The sequence below is a fragment of the Stenella coeruleoalba genome (assembly GCF_951394435.1).
Source record: "Stenella coeruleoalba genome assembly, chromosome: 3".
Taxonomy (NCBI): Eukaryota; Metazoa; Chordata; class Mammalia; order Artiodactyla; family Delphinidae; genus Stenella; species Stenella coeruleoalba.
The window spans coordinates 152,335,248-152,358,678 of record NC_137148.1 but is presented as its reverse complement, the minus strand read 5'-3'; the positions used below and the strand labels follow the sequence as shown (position 1 = coordinate 152,358,678).

At 36.7% G+C, this 23,431-nt stretch overlaps 1 protein-coding gene across 2 annotated transcripts in view; it reads left to right on the top strand.

Annotated features, from left to right (window-relative positions):
* LOC307183215 (UDP-N-acetylglucosamine--peptide N-acetylglucosaminyltransferase 110 kDa subunit-like) overlaps positions 1–23,431 on the top strand; it is a 42,638-nt gene that overhangs the window by 5,259 nt on the left and 13,948 nt on the right. For both annotated transcript variants that reach the window (XR_013827420.1, XM_079915423.1), the window contains one exon: positions 4,753–4,925. Coding sequence is in view for 1 of the 2 variants with exons in the window: in XM_079915423.1 (XP_079771549.1) it covers positions 4,818–4,925 (108 nt within the window). In the remaining variant the exon portion in view is untranslated. The remainder of the gene's footprint in view (positions 1–4,752; positions 4,926–23,431) is intronic.

Sequence of the window (23,431 nt, the reverse complement as noted above, 5' to 3'; positions counted from 1 at the left end):
GGCCAACATAAGCTTCAGATCAAAACTAAAAAGAATATTACAAGAATAGAATCACAGGCCAGTTTCTCTTTTGAACATGCATGCAAAATGTGTAAACAGAAGCACAAACTGTATCCATGGTATGTAAAACAATCATATATCACAATCAAAGTAGCTTTATTCTAGTAATGCAAGGTTGGTTTAATGTTCAAACATGAAACTGATCCCAGGAATGAATTAGAGTGGGAAAAAAAGTCATTTAAAACAGAAGTCTTGGGACTTCCCTGGTGGTCCAGTGGTTAGAACTTGGCACTTTCACTGCTGGGGCCCTGGGGTCCAATTCCCGGTCAGGGAACTAAGATCCTGCAAGCCATGAGGCAGGGACCTCCCCCCCCCCCAAAAAAAAAAGGAAAAAAAGAAGACTTAACCAGGAGAAGCACAAGATCGAATAAACATAACAGATAACACCTTATGAAAAGTAGGTGAAGATTATGGAATATTCTAAAATTTTAAAACAAAAAGAAACATTTAAAGGTTCAAGAGGATGTGACAAATATTGTACATAGGCAAAAAATAAAATAAAGTAAAATATACGGATGATGGGAGCCCCAAACTCCAGATGCCCATGTGCTGTCTCTGAAGATTCTCATTCAATGGGTTATGGATTTCCTCTATGTTTAAAAACCTACAGGTGTTATAAAGCAGAAACTAACACACCATTGTAAAGCAATTATACTCCAATAAAGATGTTAAAACACAACCAAACAAACCTACAGGTGATTTTGATATGATTCACAGACAATGTAAAGCTTCTGCTTTACAGGAAATAATACCAGATTATTTTGTTATTTTATAGTTATAGTAACAGGTTGTACTGTTGACCGGTAAGTCTGATGTCAAAATGCACTCCCCACTAGGGATATAAAAGGAACTAATAGTCTGTACGGCTACTTGGTGGCAGCATGCAGGTATTGCAAGGGCAATTATTGTAGGAATCCAAATGAGTGGAACATTTTAGAATTGGAAGACTACATACAGATCATCTAGTCAAGCTTCCAACTATGATAGTTGTGAAAACTAAGGCCCATATAAAAGAAATGATTTATCTCCAAAGAGCGTTAGTGAAAGAGTATGAAATTAAAAATATCTCTGAACTTTTAATTTAGTGCTGTTTTTATTAATCTCATGTATTAGCTTAAACTTCAGTGTGACAGATTTGGGATTGAATTCTTGCTCAGATTTACTGATTGCGTGCCTTTTAGTAAGTTACTAAAACACTTTTTGTTTTTAAATAGATTTATTTTTGGCTGCGTTGGCTCTTCCTTGCTATGCGCGGGCTTTCTCTAGTTGTGGTGAGCGGGGGCTACTCTTTGTTACAGTGCGCGGGCTTCTCATTGTGGTGGCTTCTCTTTGTTGCTGAGCACGGGGTCTAGGTGTGTGGGCTTCAGTAGTTGTGGTTCACGGGCTCTAGAGTGCAGGCTCAGTAGTTGTGGCACATGCTCTTAGTTGCTCCATGGCATGTGGGAGCTTCCCGGACCAGGGCTCAAACCCGCGTCCCCTGCACTGGCAGGCAGATTCTTAACCACTGCGCCACCAGGGAAGCCCTACTAAAACACTTCTAACTTCGCTTTTCACATATGTAAAATGGTGAGCCTTGGCTGATATAGAATATGAGATAACCTAGCACTGTTCTTAACACATACACGTAGTTAACATTGTTTGGCTCTCATCCCTCTTAAACAGCCTCTATCCTCTTAACAATGAAAGTGTGTTTCAGCTAGCAAAGCACCCCAGAGCTGACCACATTCTGGCAAGAGATGTAGGATTCTTTTTCTTGCTGGTGGTTCTTTATACCTGATATTTGAACTGCACTGAAACATGAACATCTCTTGTTTATACTGTATTAATGGATTGATGAATTTGATAGATGAATTTTAAAAAGTAATATGCAGGAAAAAAAAGTAATATGCAGGAATTGAGCTGCCTTACTCTCAAGAAATATAATTCGATAGTGGTGGCTAAAATGATAAACAGTGTTTGGACAGGGAGTCCATATTGGATGTGAACTACTTTTACTCCCATTCGTCTATTAAGAATAAATAGAATCCTTTCAAAATCTGTTTTAAAGCGCAGTTATTTCCTTCTGACTCATTTAAGTTACCTGCAAGAAAAAGACGGTCTCCTGAATCCTTGCTTAAAAGGCTTTTAATATAAAGCAGATAATTTTTTGCAACATTTCCCAAACTTTTCATTATCAAATTGGCTGAGGCTTCTCAACGATTATCATTTCACAACAATATCTCCCTTTTCACCTTTTTAAAAAGAATTGGCCTCGTAGATGTGCCCTTAAAACAGAGCTTCACTCTCAACTTATTTTAAATTTTGTATTCAAACAGTATGAAGAAAACAGGATCAGGGAATTCAGCCATAGAAGTGAATGGATTACTGATACATGCTACATCATGGATGCAACTAAGTGAAAGAAGTCAGGCGCGAAAGGCTCTATATTGTATGCTTCCATTTATATGAAATGTCCAGCAGTGGCAAATCCATACACACGGAAAATATTATACATTAGTGGTTTCCAGGGGTTTGGAAGAGAGGGAAATAGGGAATGACTCCTCAAAATGGGTGTGTGTTTCCTCTTGGGGTGATGAAAATGTTTTGTAGTTGGACAGTGGTGATAGTTGCACAACATTGTGACAGTAGTAAATTCCACTGAATGGTACAGTGAATTGTAAAATGATCAAAATGGTGGATTTTGTGTTATGTTCATTTTACTACAATAAAAAGGAGAAAGAATTAGGGAAAGACTTAGAGTTTGGGAAACTAAGGTGAACTGGTCAAGAAAAAGACAGCTCTACTGTTGAGTGTTCTCTCGGCTCTCCCAGTGCATTAATCCTCAGCAAAAAGTAGCCTGAACTTGTCGATGATAGTCATTCAACACAGTCCAGGGAAAAGTAAATAAAATAAAACCCAACTCTTCTTCTTTAGCACATCTATGGAAGGTTAACTTGCTGCTCAGCCACGTGGACATTCATGAAATCGTTTCACTTTAGGTGTCCTCTACTTCAGTACTTTACTCACAGCTCATTCACACCTGTAGGCAACAGCATTCCTTAATTGGATGGAATCTGCAGTGCTGGTTGTGATCGGTCTCATGAAAAGAAAAGGGAAGGAGGAAAAAGCCTCCACATTGACTTGGTGGTCTTGACGAAATGGATGCAGAAGACAGCTTGAGTGTCACTGGAAACTGTTATTTTCCTTTTCCTTTTCTTTTTATCTTTCCTATCAGGTCGTCTGCCCACTTCCCACCCCCTTCCTTCAAACAGGAAAGACACTAATTAGCTGTTTTTTTGTGTTTTTGGTAAAACACCTATTGTTTTGCGTTTCTTGTTGTTCGGTGAACATTATTGTTTTTACTGCCAAATGAGCTTCAGTGGTTGATGTAGGGGGTCTCTTGGGAACTTAACTTTTTCCAGTTTAAGTGGAAAAGCTTTTTTGTTTGAATTGGCTTTTACTGGGTGCTTCAAGGTTTGCTCTTGGCTCTTTGAAGGGGGACTGAATAGCACTGTGTTTCCTTTGAGGTTCCAATGAAGAAAGGATCCTATGTCTTGGGCACTTTTTGTTGATTTTGCTGTGTGTCCTCTCTAGTAGCCAGAGGCAGATTCCAGGAAAATGACATATAAATGAATATAAGTAATCTAATATGTTTACAATTTGCTTTGGCCATACTCCTGGTCTTACTCTACTTGTAGCAGATGGCTTTAAAGAGCATTAGCTATGTATATATTAAAAATAATATAAGTATACCAATATTAAATATTATATTGATGTATAAATGTAATATACTAATATTTATATTAGTGTATAACAATTATGTATTATATTAATATATATTTTTGCCTAGCATATATTATATACAAAATATATGAGTAATGAAATGTATTTCTATGGTTAATATGTTCATAATATTAATATGATATATCCTGTAATATTGATTATAAAACAATTATATCATAATATATAAATATATAATTATTATTATCTGATGTAATACACTATAGTTAATATATTCTATATAACAATATATAATGTATTAGTATAATTGTATTATATAATATAAATATAATACATATATAAAACTATATATCTTTTAGTTATACATTACACATACGAGTATGTATAGCTATTTATAATTTTATTGACATAGGAATCTGGTCATCATAACAATTGATGTAAAAATATGCAATATTTTCAATCAAATGGGCCTTAACCTCACTACCTACACATAAGTACTTTTAAAATCTTGAACCCTGTCTAACTCATGCTTCCATATCTCTCAACCCGCTTTTCTACACATGCACGTAGACACACATTTATACACGATATATATGTATACTACCAGTTTTCAGTTCAATGTATATAAATATATAATATATAATTATATTCCTGTCTATGTATACAAATATAAATCAAAGGTATGTGTATAGGTATGTATTTCATATGTTTATATAAATGTACAAATAATGTATGTGTATATAAATACATGACTGTATACATACATACACAGAAATATACTTATTTAAACAAAAGGGACCTAAATATAGTTCTTTAAGAATAAAAAGTTATGTCTCACTGTTTCAATAACAGTTTATAGTTCTCTACTGTATGTGCTTCTATAATTGTTATGAACATTTCGCATTTTTGTTGAATGTTGTTTTAATTTTTGGCCTTTTTTTGTTTTTTGTTTGTTTTTTTTTTGGTACGTAGGCCTCTCACTGTTGCGGCCTCTCCCGTTGCGGAGCACAGGCTCCGGACGCACAGGCTCAGCGGCCATGGCTCACAGGCCGAGCCGCTCCGTGGCATATGGGACCTTCCCGGACCGGGGCACGAACCCGTGTCCCCTGCATCGGCAGGCGGACTCTCAACCACCGTGCCACCAGGTAAGCCCAGTTTTTTGCCATTATTAATGAAGTTCTGAAGAATACGGTGGGCAAGATTACTTGAAAAACTCTCCTAACAGAAATGGGTTAGGTATGCTAGGTTAAATGTACACAACTTATTTTTAAGTGCGTGGTTGATTTTGGAAGTGTGCAGTCGAAATGTCCAGGACCCATGAAGGAAGGGTGGTCCATGTGTGAGAGTGATAGCTCTATTAAGAGTGGATTGAAGATCTTGATAGCTTAGAACAGAAGCTGGAAATCCTGTTTTTATGGAGCCAAATGGCAAATATTTTAGGCTTTGTAGACCAAAGAGGCAAAATTGAGGATATTATTTAGGTACTTAGGTAACCATTTAAAATGCTACCAGTTAAAACGTGAAAATTATTCATAGCTCATAGGCCATAAAAAATAGGCAGCTGTCTGGATTTGGAATACAGGCCGTAGTTGAATGACACACCTGGTATAGAGACTTGTTTTTCAATGGCCATGACCACATGGGAGGCAGGAGGTAAGACTCCATCCCTACTAGATGGGAAGTTAGAACTAAACCTACCTATCCCTGGCTTCACCTTTAATGAAAGGGTGTGCCAGGAGAAAAAAAATATCTGCTGGCAAAGGGAGACTAAGAGCAAATTCTCTTGGCCTCTGCTCTGGGTAGGAAACAGGTAGGAAATCTTGAGAATTCTGAACCGCAGATCTGTGTTCACAGTGCTTGGGTTGCAAATTTATTTGCGGTCTTGCAAACAGAAGCTAAGAAATGAACTTAAAATGCTCCCAAATCGGTGGTATTCCAAACACAAAACTAAACCCTTTCTGGAGAGGTAGACCTTCAACACAGGCCTGTAGCGTTCCCACAGATAAAGTTTAGCTAAACGTGAGCTCATGATCTAAATTTACACAATAATGAAGAAATCAGCTACAAGTGGAGAGAATCAGCAAAAACAATCAATACCAGAATTAAATTCCCAAGGCCATCCATCAGATGTTGGAATTATCAGGTGCCAGGCAGAAAATATACATAAAACTAGAACTGAAACAAGGAGCAAGGATGTTTTAAAAGACTAGGTAGGATCTTTCAAACATTTTTAAAGTACATGTCATTGATAAAGCTAAAAACTCGAAGGTCGTGTAATACAGCAGATTAATCGTGGAGAAGAATGAAATTATGCTGTTTTTAAAAATATGGCAGATCAGATTTCCTGCCTAATTATATAAGTTGATTTATCTTAAAAAATACACAGTATTTTAAAGATTTATTGGCTGTAAAATAAGTTAAGCGTATTTCAAAGGGCTTCTCTGCAAAGAGAAGTGAGAAGTAGCAAAACACAGAAAGTTGAGGGGAAAAAATGTCAATATATACATTGCTATAGGGTGAACTAAACCTTAGGCCAGCAACTATGAGGAGGAGCTGACCCTTAGATACGTACAACTAAACTGGAACCTTCAAAAAGTTCAACTATTTATAAGTAAAAAGAGTTATTAAAATTAATAACCAAGTGTTTTAATTGACATCAGAAGAGTAAAACAATAAACCCTGAGAACATAGAAAAATAGACAATAAAGATATGAGCAGAACTTAATAAAACAGAAAAAAGTATAAAATTGAGGTGATTTAGTAAGTCAAAAGAATATTCTTTGAAAAGATTTAAAAAAACAAACTTTGATTAAGCAAAACAAAAACGTAAGTAAACAATATACAGAAAGAATCAGGACAGTGTTATAGCAGAGAGTACAAACAGAGAATATATGAAATGCCAGTAAATTTGAACATTTCTGTAAAGTGGACAATTTCCTAGCTCCTAAAGTTTACCAAAACTGACACAAGAGGAAATTTGTAGCTGGAGTTCTTGCACCACTAATGGAATTGTCAATAGTTTACAATCTTTCACCAAGAAAATACCAGACCCGGCCAGATCATTTGGGAGGTGAATTCTATCCAACTTCTGTTAAACAGATAACATCAATATTAACAAAGAAAAACTTCTAGAGAGTAGCAAAGGAAGAATGCTCCTTTATTCATCTTATGAAGTCTATATAATCCTAATACTGAAAATAGATTAGGACTGTAAGGAAAAAGAAATTTACAGGTCAAATTTACTTGTAAATATAAAAGGAAAAATTTTAAACTATGATATTAGCTACCCACGTTCACTAGAGTAAGAAAAAGCATGAGCAAGTTAGGTCATCCAATGAATGAAAAGGTAGTTTAATGTCCAGAATATATATCAATAGATTGAAATCACCACATTTTATTTCTTTCCTCTGTCTCTTTAAAAAATTGCTAAGTACTTATATTGATCTCTCTTGTACTAGGCACTGTGCCAAGTCACTTACATATTTACTCCTTTAAACCTTCTATCATCCCTGGGGGAAAGTTCTATTTTGCTTCCATTTCTTAGCTAAGACTCTAACCCCCAGGAAAGTAAAGCAACATTTGTAAGTTTTTGTGGATGGTCAGTGACGGGACCAGTACAGGAACATCCAAAGTCTGTGCTGGGAAGCAGTGCCCCATGTTGACACTCACATTACAGATGAAAGGAAAGGAACCATGCACTTACCATATAGATTAAGTCTCACATTATAAGTTAAAGGAAAGGAACCATGCACTTACATTATAGATTAATACCCACATAACAGGTTAAAGGAAAAAGAAACATGTGCTTCTCTCAAAAGTTGTAAAGAAGGCATATCCATTTCTAAATATATTTCCCAATTTCTTTTGCTTGTTTTCTGACCTTTGTAGTGCATTTTGCCATGAGGAAAATTTTAATTCTTATATAATAAAATGTATCCTTTTTTCTTTGTATCTTAGAAAGATATTCCTCATGAATAATTTATTTCAAGTCTCCCAGGTTTCTGATACTTTTACACTTTCATTATTTTTTAACTTTTAAGTAGTTGCTGTATCTAGAATTTAGTAATTCTATGATAGCTATATTTTCCCACTTTTGTTGAATAATTTTTGCTACTGATCCAAAACGTGAATTTTATTTTAATCTCAATTCCCTTATATCTTGCATCTAATTTTAAGATGCTTCCTATTCCACTGGTTGTTTTGTCTATCTAAAACAAAATGCTACCTTAAAAATAATGTAATTATAATATAATAAATGTCATTAGTAAACAGAATACAATATATAATAAATAGCATAATATAAAATAAGAAAATATAATTTACCATATAACAAGGTCAAAGGAGAGCAAAAGTATACAATCACTTGAAATATCCCCCAAAAGATATTTTATAAAATTCAATATTCATTTGTAATTTAAAAGAAAGAGTAAAATAGGGATTGATGAATGCTTCCAAAATAAGAAGAAATTATATGTCTAAAAGAGAAAGAGGTAAGTGATAGACTTTAGTAACACTGGCAATAAATGCAGGACAAGATGAGGATGCCTGATGTAATGTTAAAGAAGAAGTATTATGTAACATTGTGTTTGCAGCACTGATGAGTTCAGTGAAAAGAGAATCTCATAGAAAAGAGTATCTCGTTCTTCTTAATGTATGTACACTTGTCCATTGCATGAGCATAACAGCTTATTTAACCAATATGTTACTGATCTGCATCTGGATTTCTAGGTTTTCATGGAATTTTATTATGCACAGTTGCTTCAAACACTAGGACTTCCTCTTATGTTTATATCTTTTGAAAGAAACAATATCTCCACAGATGATTTATCTGTGCTGGCTACTAGCTGACTTTGGGTACTTCTCTGTTCTTCCCTTTACCTTCCTAGTCAATATGAAAAGGGAAGGCAAGAAGGTCTCCTGTTTAGAGACTGTAAATGTAGGTCTTGGTGATAAAGTCTTGGTGGTAAAGGCTAAAAGTATTAACCCAGAACAAATGTTTTTCCAGCTGTAACTGTGTGTGATTCCCTTGGCTTGATTCCATAGAGGATGTAAGACAAGACTGTAGAATCTGCCCTCAAAGTGCTTCCAGTAGGATGAGCTAAGTCAAGTATGGTGGCATATCTAATTCAAGACAAACTATATAACATCTCCTTTTCTCTCCTGGCAAAACTTGGTGGTGTGAATGTCGAAGTCACTGTATGCTTTAAATTAAAGCAACACAATAAATCTTGTATTGGAAGGTGCTTATTCTGGTCTCTTTGTGGAGACGAATTGGAAATTGTCTAGAAGAAGGAAAATTAGGTTAACCGAAGTTAAACTCATAAATAATTGAGCATTAATTAAATATCTATGGTCTATGTTTCTCTTTGATCATAATTTCTCCCAATTTATAGACCTCTTTGATACCTGATTAATCCTTGTCAAAGATGCAGTTAACAATGATTATTACTGTGTATTAGGTTTTGTCTGGGCCCTGAAGAAACTATCCTAAATCACCAGCTATGATTGTCACTTGATTTCCTCACAGAGAACAATCAGAACTCCTTGTCTTAAGTGGCTTGGGATGTGAAACTAGTTAGTCTCTTAGATACTGTTAGAGGACCCTACAGAGCCCATTGGTGAAAGTTTGGAAAACACTGGGCTTCTTAAGATTGATTCTTGTAGTGCTTCAGGAAAGATCACTGAACCAAAAGGATAACGGTGTTTCTGGTTCTGTTGTTAGTGTTCTCCATGGAAACATTGCTGAAGCTTCTGGACTCAATTTCCTTCCCCATGTGTGAATGTCACTGAAAATATCCAACTCCATTCTATCCCCATGTAACTTCAGAAACTAAGCAAAATAAAGACTCAAAATTCATTTCAACTAATGAAATGAATATATAACATAGAATGGAACTGGGAAAATACCTGGTTTAAATTCTGGAAAGTACCAACTATACAATTCTGGATAAGTTGCTTCATCTTGCTTAGTCTAATTTAATGCCCATCTCACAGGATGTTATGATGATTAATTTAATATCTTTGTATAACGTACAGTGTTATGTAATTTCTTCCTGTTTTTCTTGAGTAAATTCATATCCTTAAGCAACTCACTGTAAACAGTAGTTACTTACTTGCTTAAATTACTCTTATCTTCTATTATCAGCTGAATTGTGTCCTGCTCAAGTTAATATGTGGAAGTCTTAACCCCCAATACCTCGTAATATGACTGTATTTGGAGATAAGGCCCTTAAGTAGGTAATTGAGGTCAAATGAGGTCAAATGGGTGGGCTGTAATCCAATATGACTGGTGTCCTTATAAAAAGAAAATATTAGGACACAGACATGCACAGAGAGAAGACCATGTGAAGACAGAAGGAAAACATGGCATCTACAAACCAAGAAGAGATACTTGAGAAGAAATCAATCCTGCTGACACCTTATGTCAGATTTCTAGCCTCTAGACCTGTGAGTGAGTAAATTTCTGTTGTTTAACCTCCTCAGTCTCTGGTACTTTGTCATGGCAGCTCTAGGAAACTAATACAACTTTTTATGGCCTCCTTGTCTCATGTTGAAAGTTCAATATTTGGCATCATAGCTAGGAAACAAAAATATCATCTACACTCCTTGTTGTAGTCTTTCTTCCCCATTCTCATTGCTAGTAATTTCCATATTTGGGTCTGTTTTCTGTGCCTTGTAAATAGAACGTTATGCTCATTTCTGGTCTTACTGCTAATATACGGTAAATGTGCAGATACTGAATAGATTTTGGAGAAGTGCAGCATATAGTTGGTACATGTGTGTATGTGTGTGTATTCATATAATTTATACTTTTTCTCTATTTTCTTCCTTTGGTGTGAGCTAAGATTCTCTGCTTTTGTGACAAGTACTCCTGAATACTAATCCCTGAATTTAATTCACCAAAAATTGCCAAAAATAGTAATAATATGGGGAAAGAGAGAGTGATAGAGGGAGAAGAACAAACAGTCAGGCAAGGGCAGTACTGTGAATTATTAGGGTCTTATAATAAGATTATGTTAGTCTAGAGGAAATGACCGTAAATATCATCAGTGAGCCCAGTTGGTCTTTACTGACTGCTAGACACATCCCTGAGTTCTGTTCTTAGTCTCCAACTGTATGATTACTACTGTCTGGAAGTATTATTTGAACAACTAAAGTCACTTAATGGAAAAGGAATATGTCTTTAGAGAATCAACAGTAATTTTTCTATCTGATTAAAAAGGACTGTTGACTGTCTGGAAACCTCAGTCATATTTGTAAGCAGGAAAGCATTGGCTATTAAAAGTGGATGATGTAAAGAGATGAGCAGAAACTTTGGCAATAGGTATACCTGGATTTAATTCTCACTCCTACCGCTTGGTAGCTGGATAGCCTTAGGCAAGTTTCATACCTCCCTGAAATTCACTTAATTCAGTCTGTAAAATGGCATAATAACTTATTATAGCATCCTTTTAGGAATTTTAAATCAGTTATTGAAATAAAAGTACACAATATATAGACAAGTATGGATTCCTCAATAGGTGTTTGACCTTTCATTTCTCCAGTATCCCACCCGCATCAAATAAAGAAAAATACTTTTTAAAATTTACGAATATTTCATTGTTGTAAAGTTAAAGCCATAAAAATAATCAAATGGCCTACTATCATACCGTTAGAAGAAAAAAAAAAAGGTGTTCATGAGAGTTGCATATTAGAATACAAGTTTTCCTTAGGCACCTGTTTATGTATGCTATTCTGCTCTTTACAATAAATAATTAAATTTAAAAGACTTAATTCCTCACTTTTAAGACCTTATTAGTTTACAAATTACATATTGACCTATGCTAAATTTTATACCGACCCATGCTAATGAATTCAGTACAGAAAACAAAAAACACTGCACTAAAGCAAATTATATATATATATTATATATATATGTATATATAAAATATATATATATATATATATATATCTTAAATGCATTTATATCCTACCGTGTCTCATAAAGCATTGTGGTAACTCACCGGAATACAGACAATCAAATATAATGGCAAAAGCACTTAATATAAACAGTGCCAAGGAAACATAGAAGATGAAGAAAAGATGAGGGAAATGTGAACAGGAGGACGTGTGGTTAATCGAGTTGTATGTTTTGACCCTAAGCTTCTCTGTGTGGGGACTTCCCTGGTGGCACAGTGGTTGGGAATCCTCCTGCCAGTGCAGGGGACATGGGTTCGGGCCCTGGTCTGGGAAGATCCCACATGCCGCGGAGCAACTAAGACCATGCGCCACAACTATTGAGCCTGTGCTCTAGGGCCAATGAGCCACAACTACTGAAGCCCGCGTGCTACAACTACTGAAACCCCAGCTCCTAGAGTCCATGCTCTGCAACGAGAGAAGCCACAGCAATGAGGAGCCCGCACACCACAATGTAGAGTAGCCCCCACTCGCCCCAACTAGAGAAAGCCCATGTGCAGCAACAAAGACCCAACACAGCCAAAAATAAATAAATTTATTAAAAAAAAAAGATTCTCTGTGGATAAAACAACATGTAAATAATTGGTTACAAAGCCACATTATTTGAAGGTGCCAGACTGCACATTAACAGTCTGACACAAAGGGACAGCACAGGAAAACTATTCAAAGATAAAGATTTTTAAATCTTTGCAGTTTGAAACCTTTTAGAGCAAGTATAATGAGCTCGACACACATTTCAACACTCAACATGTTAATCGCATGTTCAAAGCATGTCTCAAAGTCATTGGAAATAGTTGCTGTCTCTGTCTCTGATATGTAAAACAGATCTGTGATGTGTAAAACTCAGGAGGTATTGATATCCACTTTTTGGCATCTGAACAGGAAACAAAGTTGTTTCGCAGTGATAATAAAGAATGAAGTAAATGCACCAGTCAAATGAAAGACAAAGTACTGAGGGAATGTATTAAAACGAATCCAACTAAATTCTGGTGACCTGGGGCCTACGGTTGTACACACTGCATGGAAATACCCCAGCCGCCTACTGGCATAGGAGGAAGGGTACTGCTAAGCCCATCACAGTATAATCCTTTTAAATGTCCCTTTCAAGGTTGTCTCCACTCAACACTGAGTATAGGAAATCTTCCCATCAGGCAGAAACACTGGCTGCGCAATGATTGACCAAGAAATTAACACACTAATGAATAAATGATGCTAATTTATTTCTATCTCTGACAACGGGAAACAGCACACACTCTGTGTCAATGATATGTCCTCTTTCCCACTTTTCTAAATGGTCAAGTATGTTTTTCCCTTCATTGCTTTATATCATGTGTGGCAGGCATGATGGGAAATGGCTACCAATGGTTCTGTTATTGATTTCTACCTTCCTTTCACTGTGGCTAAAGAAGATACTTTGTATGATTTCAGTTTCTTAAAAATGTATTGGTACTTGTATTGTGGCGTAACATATGGTCTTTCCTGGAGAATGTTCCATGTGTACTTGAGAAAAATGTGTATTCTGCTGTTGTTGAGTGGAGTGATCTATATATGGCTGTTAGGTTTAGTCGGTTAAATGTGTTATTCAGTCCCCCTACCTCTCTACTGATCTTCTGTCTAGATGTGTTATCCATTATTGAAAGCAAGGTATTGATCTCCAACTATGATTTTAGAACTATCTATTTCTTCCTTCAATTCTGTCAATGTCTGCTTCACATATTTGGGGGATGTTTGGTACATATATGTTTATAGTTGTTATATCTTCTTGATAGATTGAACTTGTTATCAACATATAGTGGCCTCCTTTTCCTCTTGTGATAGTTTTTGATTTAAAGTTTATTTTGTGTGATATTAACATAGCCATCCCAGATCTATCTTCCTTCCTTCCTTCCTTCCTTCCTTCCTTCCTTCCTTCCTTTTTCTTTCTCTCTCTTTATTTCTTTTTGTTACTATTTGCATGGGATATTTTATTCTGTGCTTTAACTTTCAACTAACTTGTGTCTCTTGAAATCAAGTGAGTTTTTTGCGGGCAGCATATACTTGGATTATGGATGTTTTTAAAGTCCATTCTGCCAATATTTATCTTTTTATTGGAGAGCTTAATCCACTTACTTTTTCAAAAATTACTGATGAGGAAGAACTTAATTCTGTCTGTTTCCTGGCTGTTTTCTGTATGTCTTATGCATTTTTTGCCCTTCATTTACTCCATTACTGACTTCTTCTGTGCTTAGCCGATTTTGTTGTAGTGAACTCTTGATTCCTTTTTCATTTCTTTTTGCATATAGTCTATTGATATTTTCTTTGTGGTTATCAAGAAGATTACATTCACCCTTCTAAAGTTCAACCAATATCATTTGAATTGAAACCAACTTCAATAGCACACAGAAACTCTGTTCCTCTACAGTTCCATTCCTCCTCCTTAAATTATTGTTGTCACAAATTACACCTCTATACTTTGTGAGCCCAATAACATGGATTTATGATTATTTTATGCATTTGTTTTTTCAATCATGTAAGAAATAAAAAGTAGAGTTACAAGCCAGTAGCACAATACTGGCTTTAGTATCTGCCCATATATTTATCTTTACTGGAGATTTCTATTTCTTTATACAGCTTCGAGTTGCTGGCTAGTGTCCTTTCATTTCAACCTGAAGGTTCAATTTAGCATTTGTCATAGGGCAGTGTTAGGAAGTTGTAAAACAAACGCCCTCAGCCTTTGTTCATCTGGGAATGTGTTAATTTCTCCCTAAGTTTTGAAACCAGTTTGGCCAAATATAGAATTCTTGGTGGACAATTTTTTTCTTTCAGCACTTTAAATATGTCTGGCCTCTTGCCTCCATGGTTTCAGATAGGAAATTAGCTATGAATCTTTTTGAGGATCCCTGCTTTGTAACAAATTTGTTTTTTCTTTCTCCTTTGGGAGTAAAGATTCTTTCTCTGTCTTTTGGCACCTGAGAGTCTGATTATACTGTTTCTTGTTGTGGCGTTCCTTGAGTTTCTCTTAGTCCTGAAATCAGGCAAAGATTTACAGCAACCAAACACATACTGAACCAGGGAAGAGGCAATTGGAAAATGGCAGGAAAGCTTTGTGGCATTTTTACTTGCCCTTGCCCCATCTACTGTTAGTGTAGTGATGGTCTTAAAGTGGTGGGGTCTTAACGCAGTGATAGTCTTAAAGTAGCAGCAGACCATTCGTAGTATGGGGCCCTCAATCCTGCTTCAGGAGGGAGCAGAAGAGCCCATACTCTCGGATTATTATGTGTATCTGTTCTAACCTGTCTGGGAGCTACCTGAAGGACTGACACAAGATGCTTATCTCTGTCTTAGCTAACCTGGAACACAGTCTGGAAAAGCAGCGGTCATTGCTCAAAAAAAGTGCAAGGTGAACTGACAAAGCACAGATGGCTGGGGCAGAAGACTGTGCATTGAAATACAATAGACCACATAAGATGCAGGAGCAAAAGTTGGGGGAGATTCTTTGGGAACTTAGAACATACAAAAAGTACACATGTGTCCAGAGAAATTAAGAAAGCCACATGCGTACTCAAGATAAGATGCATGTTCTGAAAACACCAGAGGAGTCTCTAAGCTTTTACCATGGGCTGAGCCCTGAACTCAGTGCAGGTCAGCTAAATGTTGAAGGAGTGATCCAGCAATCTGCACAATGGGGAGAGGTGTGTGGTTTTGAGTGTGCATGTGGATGTGCTTGTGTATATTTGTTTTTGTTTGTCTTAGGTGCAGGAATTCAAGGACATCTCTGTCAAAACATTAGCTAAACATGAACTAAAGGAACAGAGACTTCAGTGCCTACATACGATAAGGGGTACAGTCATTGCAAAACTAGTTTGGAAAGGTCCCTAAACAAACAGACTACTACAGCCTTCAACAATCAAAAGCTCAGAAAACCCTGGGAAAGTGGGAGAATCTGATTTCCATAGACACCACATTACAATATTTGAAAGCCAAATGTTCAACCAAAAAACTCACAAGGTATACGAAGACATGGAAAAGTATGGTCCATTTAAGAAAACAAATTAATTGATGAAACCATCCCTAAGGAAGCCCAGACTTTTCTCCATTGCATATTCTTGCCTCCTTTGTCATAGATTGATTGACCATAAGTGCATGGGTTTCTTTCTGGGCTCTCTATTCTGTTCCAGTGATGGATGTTTTTGTGCCGGTACCATACTGTTTTGATTACTGTAGGTTTGTAGCACAGTCTGAAGCCAGGGAGCATGATTCCTCCAGTTGTGTTCTTCTTTCTCAAGACTGTTTTAGCTATTCAGGATCTTTTGTGTTTCCATACAAACTTTAAAATTATTTGTTCTAGGTCTGTGGAAAATGCCCTTGATATGTTGATACAGACTGCATTGAATGCGTAGATTTCCTTGGGTATGATGGTCATTTTAACAATATTAATTCTTCCAATCCGTGACCACGGTATATCTTTCCAGCTGTTTGTGTCATCTTTCATTTCTTTTATGAGTGTCATATAGTTTCCTGGGTTCAGGTCTTTTACCTCCTTAGGCAGGTTTATTCTTATGTATTTTATTCTTTTTTATGCAATTGTAAATGGGATTGTTTCCTTAATTTCTCTTTCTGATAGTTCACTGTGAGTGTATGGAAATACAAAATTTATATATAGAAATCTGTTGTATCCTGCAAATTTACCAAGTTCATGTTTGAGCTCGAATAGTTTTTTGATGGTGTCGTTCAGATTTTCTATGTATCATGCCATCTGCAAACAGTGACAGTTCTACTTTTTCCTTTCCATTTTGGAGTCCTTTTATTTATTTTTTCTTGTCTGATTGCTGTGGCTAGGACTTGCAAAACTCTGTTCAATAAAAGTGGTGAGAGTGGGCATCCTTGTCTTGTTCCTGATCTTAGGGGAAATGCTTTCAGCTTTTCACCATTGAGTATGTTAGCTATGGGCTTGTCATATATGGCCTTTATTATGTTGAGGTATGTTCCCTCTGTGCCCACTTTCTGGAGAGTTTTTACCATGAATGGATATTGAATTTTTTCAAAAGCTTTTTCTGCATCTATTGAGATGATCGTATGGTTTTTAGTCTTCAGTTTGTTACTGTGATGATAAGAGACCTAAGACAGCTACAGAGGCTAGGTGACCTTTCCTTCCCTGAATGGGTAGGTATCCTTGTTCTGCCTTCTAATTGAGTTAGTATCTGAGTAAAGAACTGCCAGGTGTCATTTAGTTCACAATACACTGCTGTGGCAATATAGAAATGAATTTGCCTAAGTCATTTGGCTTTTCTCAATTATAGTAAATGAATATACTGAATGAATACTTCAACTTAAGGAAATGTTCTTAAAAATATATTAATGTAGGCAACTTCAGTGGAGAACTGAAATCAAAACAAAACATTCAGGTAAAGGGTTGAAATAAAAGTACACTCAGTTGTATCCAGTTTCCTCTTGTAAATCTCTCTTTTTAATTTGAGTGGACAGTCACTTGAGAATATCTGACTTGGGGCTAAGGAAATCTAAGCCTTCTTGGCCACACTGTATTCTCTTATGTCATTTACTAAAGACACCAGTTGGGCTGCTGAAGAAAGCGTGGGAAAAATCAATCCCTCACATCCAAAGGGCGGCTCTTGAAAATATGTGTGTTGTTGTAGTTATTTTGCTCTTCTGGCCTCAGAAGTTCTAATCTTAACCTTAGCCCCTCATGGAGAGAGACTTTGTAAACCAATTCCCACATTACTCATTATGTGACTGTTGAAAAAGATAAACCCAGCTCTTTTCCTGTGCTTTCAACCAGTTATCTTCTTCAAAAATCTGTTTGGATTGTTATACCTTAATCTTGCCTGGCAAGGGACTTATGGGAAGGTTCTTATTGTTTGAAAGTTTGGTGCCAGTATCTGCAAAGAAAGAAGAAAGATGTGTTTATGAAACATCCCAATAGTGAAGGTGTGTGAAAGCAACTTTTGAAAAAGTTAATCTGTCAGAGTTTAGCCGTATTATTACATTTTATTTTATTCATTGAAAATAAATAATTATCAATGAATCCTTTCCAGATTTTCTAGTTTCCCAAAGTTCCCTGTATTCACATTCTAAGAGGAAAAATGGTATTTTAAGTCACTGCTCTCCACCTTATATTATTTATAATCACTCCTCGTGGCCTCTTCCTTCCAAGAAACTTGATCCTGAGAAGTGTCCTTTGTTTGTCTTTGTGGAATAAGTGATGAGGATGCATCCTGGAGACCTGTGAGATGTTTAACTTGTGGCATAATGAAACTAGGAGAGTTCTGGGAAGATCTGGAAAGGTGGCTGGTAGAGTGTGGTCAGATGTGGTGGGAGAAGAGAGACATACAGAGAGAGGGAGAGGAAATTTTCAGAAGGAGAAAATGAAACAAATAATTAAATAAGTTTTGTTGTGTGGTGTGGGACGCAAGCCTTTCTCTCCCCCTTTCCTTCACAATGTCTTTGTTAAAGACTGTGTTTTTCATTAGTTTTACTAAGATAGGATTTGCTGTTTTGTTTGGATACTGAGAATGGACCCATGGAAACAGTTACATTTGGGTTATCTCTGACTGTCTTTAATGAAGAACATAAATATTGGCCACACTATCCATGCACATGCTATCACCATGCCTTTTTTGTTCTCTGTTCATATATCTAAGTCCTCTTCTTTCTTTAAGGTCAATCTCAAATCTCATCTGAAATGTACATTTATTGATAGACTCAACCCATAATGAACTGTCCCTTCTTTGTCCTCCTTAGGCTCTGATTATTTACAAAAACTCATTTTTGAACTTAGAAACTGTCCAATATGATATATTAGTTATTTCACCAGCATATGTTATATCCTCAACACAATTATACGCTTTTGTGGGGCTGGGATCATACATTCTGTAATTTTTCTCAGTACTTACACTTACTTTGATAAAAAGCGCATTCATTCATCTAAACATCATTTATTGGGTGTTAATTAAATAGCTCAACTCAGTAAATATTGTTTGAATGAATGCATGCATGAATGAGGGAGTATGCAATAGGTAGCCTAATGTACCGCCCAATGTGAGAAAACCAAAAACGTAAACACAAAAGCAAGCCAAAAAGTGGACCAGGACTTTCTGTAAAATATCCTGCTTTTTGTTGGATGATGCCATGAAAATCAAGATGCTCCTGAAAGGTCTTAATAGCTGACCAAGAATAGTAAACAATTGAAATTCTCTCAGGCTTCTTCAACCCTATCACTGGACACATTTATACCTCTCAGGAGTGGTATTAAAAGAAGAGATTAATAAAGCTTTTATAGATGAGTTGATAAATCTCTAAATATTTAAGTCTTCATTGCCTGCTAGGTTTTCTCTATTTTGGGTTTCCAAAAGATTTCAATAAACCACAGGATAATTAAAAATTAGACATTATCTTTCTTACCTTGATGTTTTTTGATGGTAAACACCTTTTTATTGTCTCCATAGTGCTGCCTAGTTTCCACCAGTACAGTACTTAAGGGAATTTTGCTCTGGATGTTGAATATTACTTAAATAACTAAAGTAACTTCCTCAAAATTATTATTCTATTCTGGTTAGGATACTATCTGCTCTGGTTTGTTAAAATTTCCCTTTAGAGTGGTTTTAATTTTGTTTCTGATAGGGTCCTAGGATTTATTGCCACACCCATCCTGCATCTGTTTTTCTTTGAATTACTCTCCTTGCAGTTTCTGATTCATACAGGGCCTTACAGGTTAGTGACAACCTGGCCATCACAACGCTGGGAAGGAGAGGCCTACTTTTCAGAGGTGTTGATGTTTTCTGTACCTGAAGGTTTTCAAGAGATATCAATCTTCCTCACCACCGCCCTTGGCCCTCTTAATGGACTAAGCAGTTCCTCATGAAATTTCTGTAGGATATCTGTACCAACTTCTCAATATTGTTCCATCCTGAGTCTATAAATTCCTGGCCTCAAGGTAATGTTAGATTTCTAGCTCCAGCCCCTATTTACATAAGGCCTATACTAAGGAACGGAACCCACAGACATCAGTCCGCTCTTCTTTCTCTGGATTTAATTTCTCTGTTACTTTCTGAAACACGCAGGTGTTCCTTTCTTTCTTTTAATCTCAGCTATGTCCTTTTAACTTTTTCAAAATTGACCCAGAATTTACGTGTGTCTCCAGTAAGAGTACATTAAATTGAGCTTAGTCTGTTATTCTACTGGCATATTTGAGATCCAGATAATTTGCTACTTAACTGGATTCAATGACCTGTATATTTCAGGCATCTAACACTTACCATGTTCCAAATTTCCCTCCTTATAGTTAGTAATTTTCTTGGGAATCTGGATGAGATTAAATGGAATAAAGTTAGTGAGTGGCCCAGGAATGCCTGAAAGTTTGTTTGTCAGAGTGGCCAGGGAAAGTTAAGCAAGGAAGAAAAGCAAATGAAAAACAGAATCCCATTATTATGGCTGAGTTTACTCCCAGGATTCCATGCAGAGCTCTCTGTAGAGCTGGGTTGGGTTATAATTTATGCCAGAGCTCTACGTGGGGCTGACACCATCTCATGCCAAGCTCTCAGTTCTGGGCTCACGTCATCTCTGGTCCACTCTGTGGAGTGGAAACTTTGGAGGAATGGCCAATGTGTTCCGCGGTGTAGGAAGAGGGAAATTATGAATGTGACTTTCTAAATTGTAGAGGAACTAACCACTGTAAATGTGCCTTGAACTATGTTGTTTAATTTGACCAGTCAGATCAATGACTTTCCCCTTGAATGAAATGCTGCTACGTATATGAGCAGAAAAACAAAACTGGTATAAGGAATAGATAGCTAGTGGGAAGCTTCCGCATAGCACAGGGAGATGCGCTCGCTCGGTGCTTTGTGACCACCTAGAGGGGTGGGATAGGGAGGGTGGGAGGGAGGGAGATGCAAGAGGGAGGAGATATGGGGACATATGTATAACTGATTTACTTTGTTATAAAGCAGAAACTAACACACCATTGTAAAGCAATTATACTCCAATAAAGATGTTACAAAAAAAACTGGTATAAGGAGATGGAGAGACTGGGAGTCTTATTTTCCCACCAATTAACTTTGCCTCTGACCATGACCTTCCCTTTGAGTCTCCTAGACCTTGGGGATGATCGCAGCCCCTTGGGTTGGGTGACGGCAACCCCATCTTCACTAGAACCTCTATAGTTAACTTTGATTTTTCCCACTCCGTCTATCCATCCCATGTATGCAGTCAGACATTTGATCATGGACTTTTCCTGACAAAATATGCTTGAATATAACCATTTCTTTTCACTCCCACTGCTACTGCTATTGTCACTGCCTTAACTAGGGCTTTATCTTTAAGTTCTTTATATAAATATATAAATATCTATATATAAATATAATATACAAATAAATAAAATATAATATTAATTCTGATGATTTTAAAGTCTTTTCTTGATAAAGACTTTTCCTGATAAAGACACACAATATCTTATGTAAATATTTTTGTATTATCTGTTCTTAGAATTTTAGCCATATGATTCTATCTCTTGGTTTGTCTAGAACTTTTTGATTGAATGCTGGCTATTTTATTTGGCTTTTTTTGTTTTTCTCAGTGGAAACGTTGTTTTGCTTCAAAATATTTTATTCTACCTGGAAGTAGCAAATCTTCAAATTACAATTTTTTAAATGCTTTCAAATATCAATACTATAGGTGTCACAAAATCTAGAAAAATGACATTTAAAAATTAACTACTGCCAGATGTGTCTCTATAAAACTTTTCCCCCACTGTTTTAGCTATATATTCTTTAACTGCCTCCTCATACGACAGTTTATGTATTTTCGAAATAAAATTTTAAGAAATAAACTTCGTAGTTTTTAGACATAGATTTCTTGTAGCATGGTTGATTAGAATTTGCTTCTAGTTATTAATAGTTTAGAAAAGTTTATTTCAGCTTCACAATTTATTATTGATAATGTCACATTAATTTTCATTGTTAACTTTGAGAAAACCTCTATGGATTACTTCCTCATAAGTATTTACTATTATAAATGCATTACTGATCTCAGTACTGCTATAGGTTTGTGCATTACAGGGATTCTGATAAAATACTCATTCATACCATTCCATTACACACATTGTTGATGGAGTATATTCATTCATTCATTCATTCATTCATTCATTTATTTATTTTTGGCTGTGTTGGGTCTTCGTTGCTGTGCGCAGGCTTTCTCTACTTGCAGGGACTGGGGGCTACTCTTCGTTGCGGTGCACAGGCTTCTCATTGCGGTGGCTTCTCTTGTTGCAGAGCACGGGTGCTAGGCACGGAGGCTTCAGTAGTTGTGGCTCGCAGGCTCAATAGTCGTGGCTCATGGGCTCTAGAGCGCAGGTTCCGTAGTTGTGGCACACCGGCTTAGTTGCTCCGTGACATGTGGGATCTTCCCGGACCAGGACTCGAACCCTTGTCCCCTGCATTGGCAGGCGGCTTCTTAACCACTGCGCCATCAGGGAAGCCCCTGGAGTATATTCTTGACAGAAGAAAATTTCCATTTTGACTAAGCATTGATGAGAACTGAATCTTTGACTTATCTTTCACATGCCTGATGATTGAAATAATTTTCCACAGATTAGCTTCTGGTTTTGTACTTTTCAGTTGTTTTTTTCTTCTTCAAACGCACATGCTTTGAGAGCTGTGAAGTGCAAGACATGGCTATATTGTAAGGTGGGTTTTGTCCTTATGCTTCTGTGTCTTGTGCTAGGTTAAGTCAGTAGAGTAGTCAGTATGAGTACTGGAAGTTATTCCTGTAATGCGATAGTATATAGTCAATTACATATGGCGGTGTCTGAAAATCACATAATAGCCTCACTTAAAACATCTCCTTAGGGCTTCCCTGGTGGCGCAGTGGTTGAGAGTCCACCTGCCGACGCAGGGGACACAGGTTCGTGTCCCGGTCCGGGAAGATCCCACATGCCGCGGAGCGGCTAGGCCCGTGAGCCATGGCCGCTGAGCCTGTGCGTCCAGAGCCTGTGCTCCACAACGGGAGAGGCCACAACAGTGAGAGGCCCGCGTACCACAGAAAAAAGAAAATCTCCTTAGCCAGATTTCAAAAAAGCCTGTGGCCATTCCAATATGATCCAACATAGCGGAATATGATAGAAGGAAAATTGGCAAAGAAAGAGACGCTGGTCTTACCTGATGGAAGTTAAAATATCCCACCTTTGACAATTTTGCAAAAACTTATAATTCCATGAACTAATTTCTAGGGTTCTTCATAGGACCTAAAAAGGAACCCATAGAGTTGTGGAAGAACAATAGAAGCTGCTGTGATGAGAAGCCCAGGCACCGCAACAAAGAGTAGCCCCCGCTCGCCACAACTAGAGAAAGTCTGCACGCAGCATTGAAGACCCAATGCAGCCAAAATAAAAATAAATAAATAAAGATAAATAAATTTAATTTTAAAAAAGTAATACTCAGGTTTGAGGCATGAGAAGTATGATGAGGAGAAATTAGCTAATCTTTTCAGAACTTTTAAAATATCAAACTCAGTCTCTAAGATTTTAGCATTATATACAACATTGGTTACTTATTAGTGGTTTGGGAAGGCCAATTTAAAATTTTCTGATCTTACTGTATTGAAATTCACGGCCCTAATGTTTTCCACATTGACTATATGAATGATGAAGTAAAGTCAATCATGTATTTCCTTTCCAACTGGACAGAAAACAAAACTTTAAAAAGTG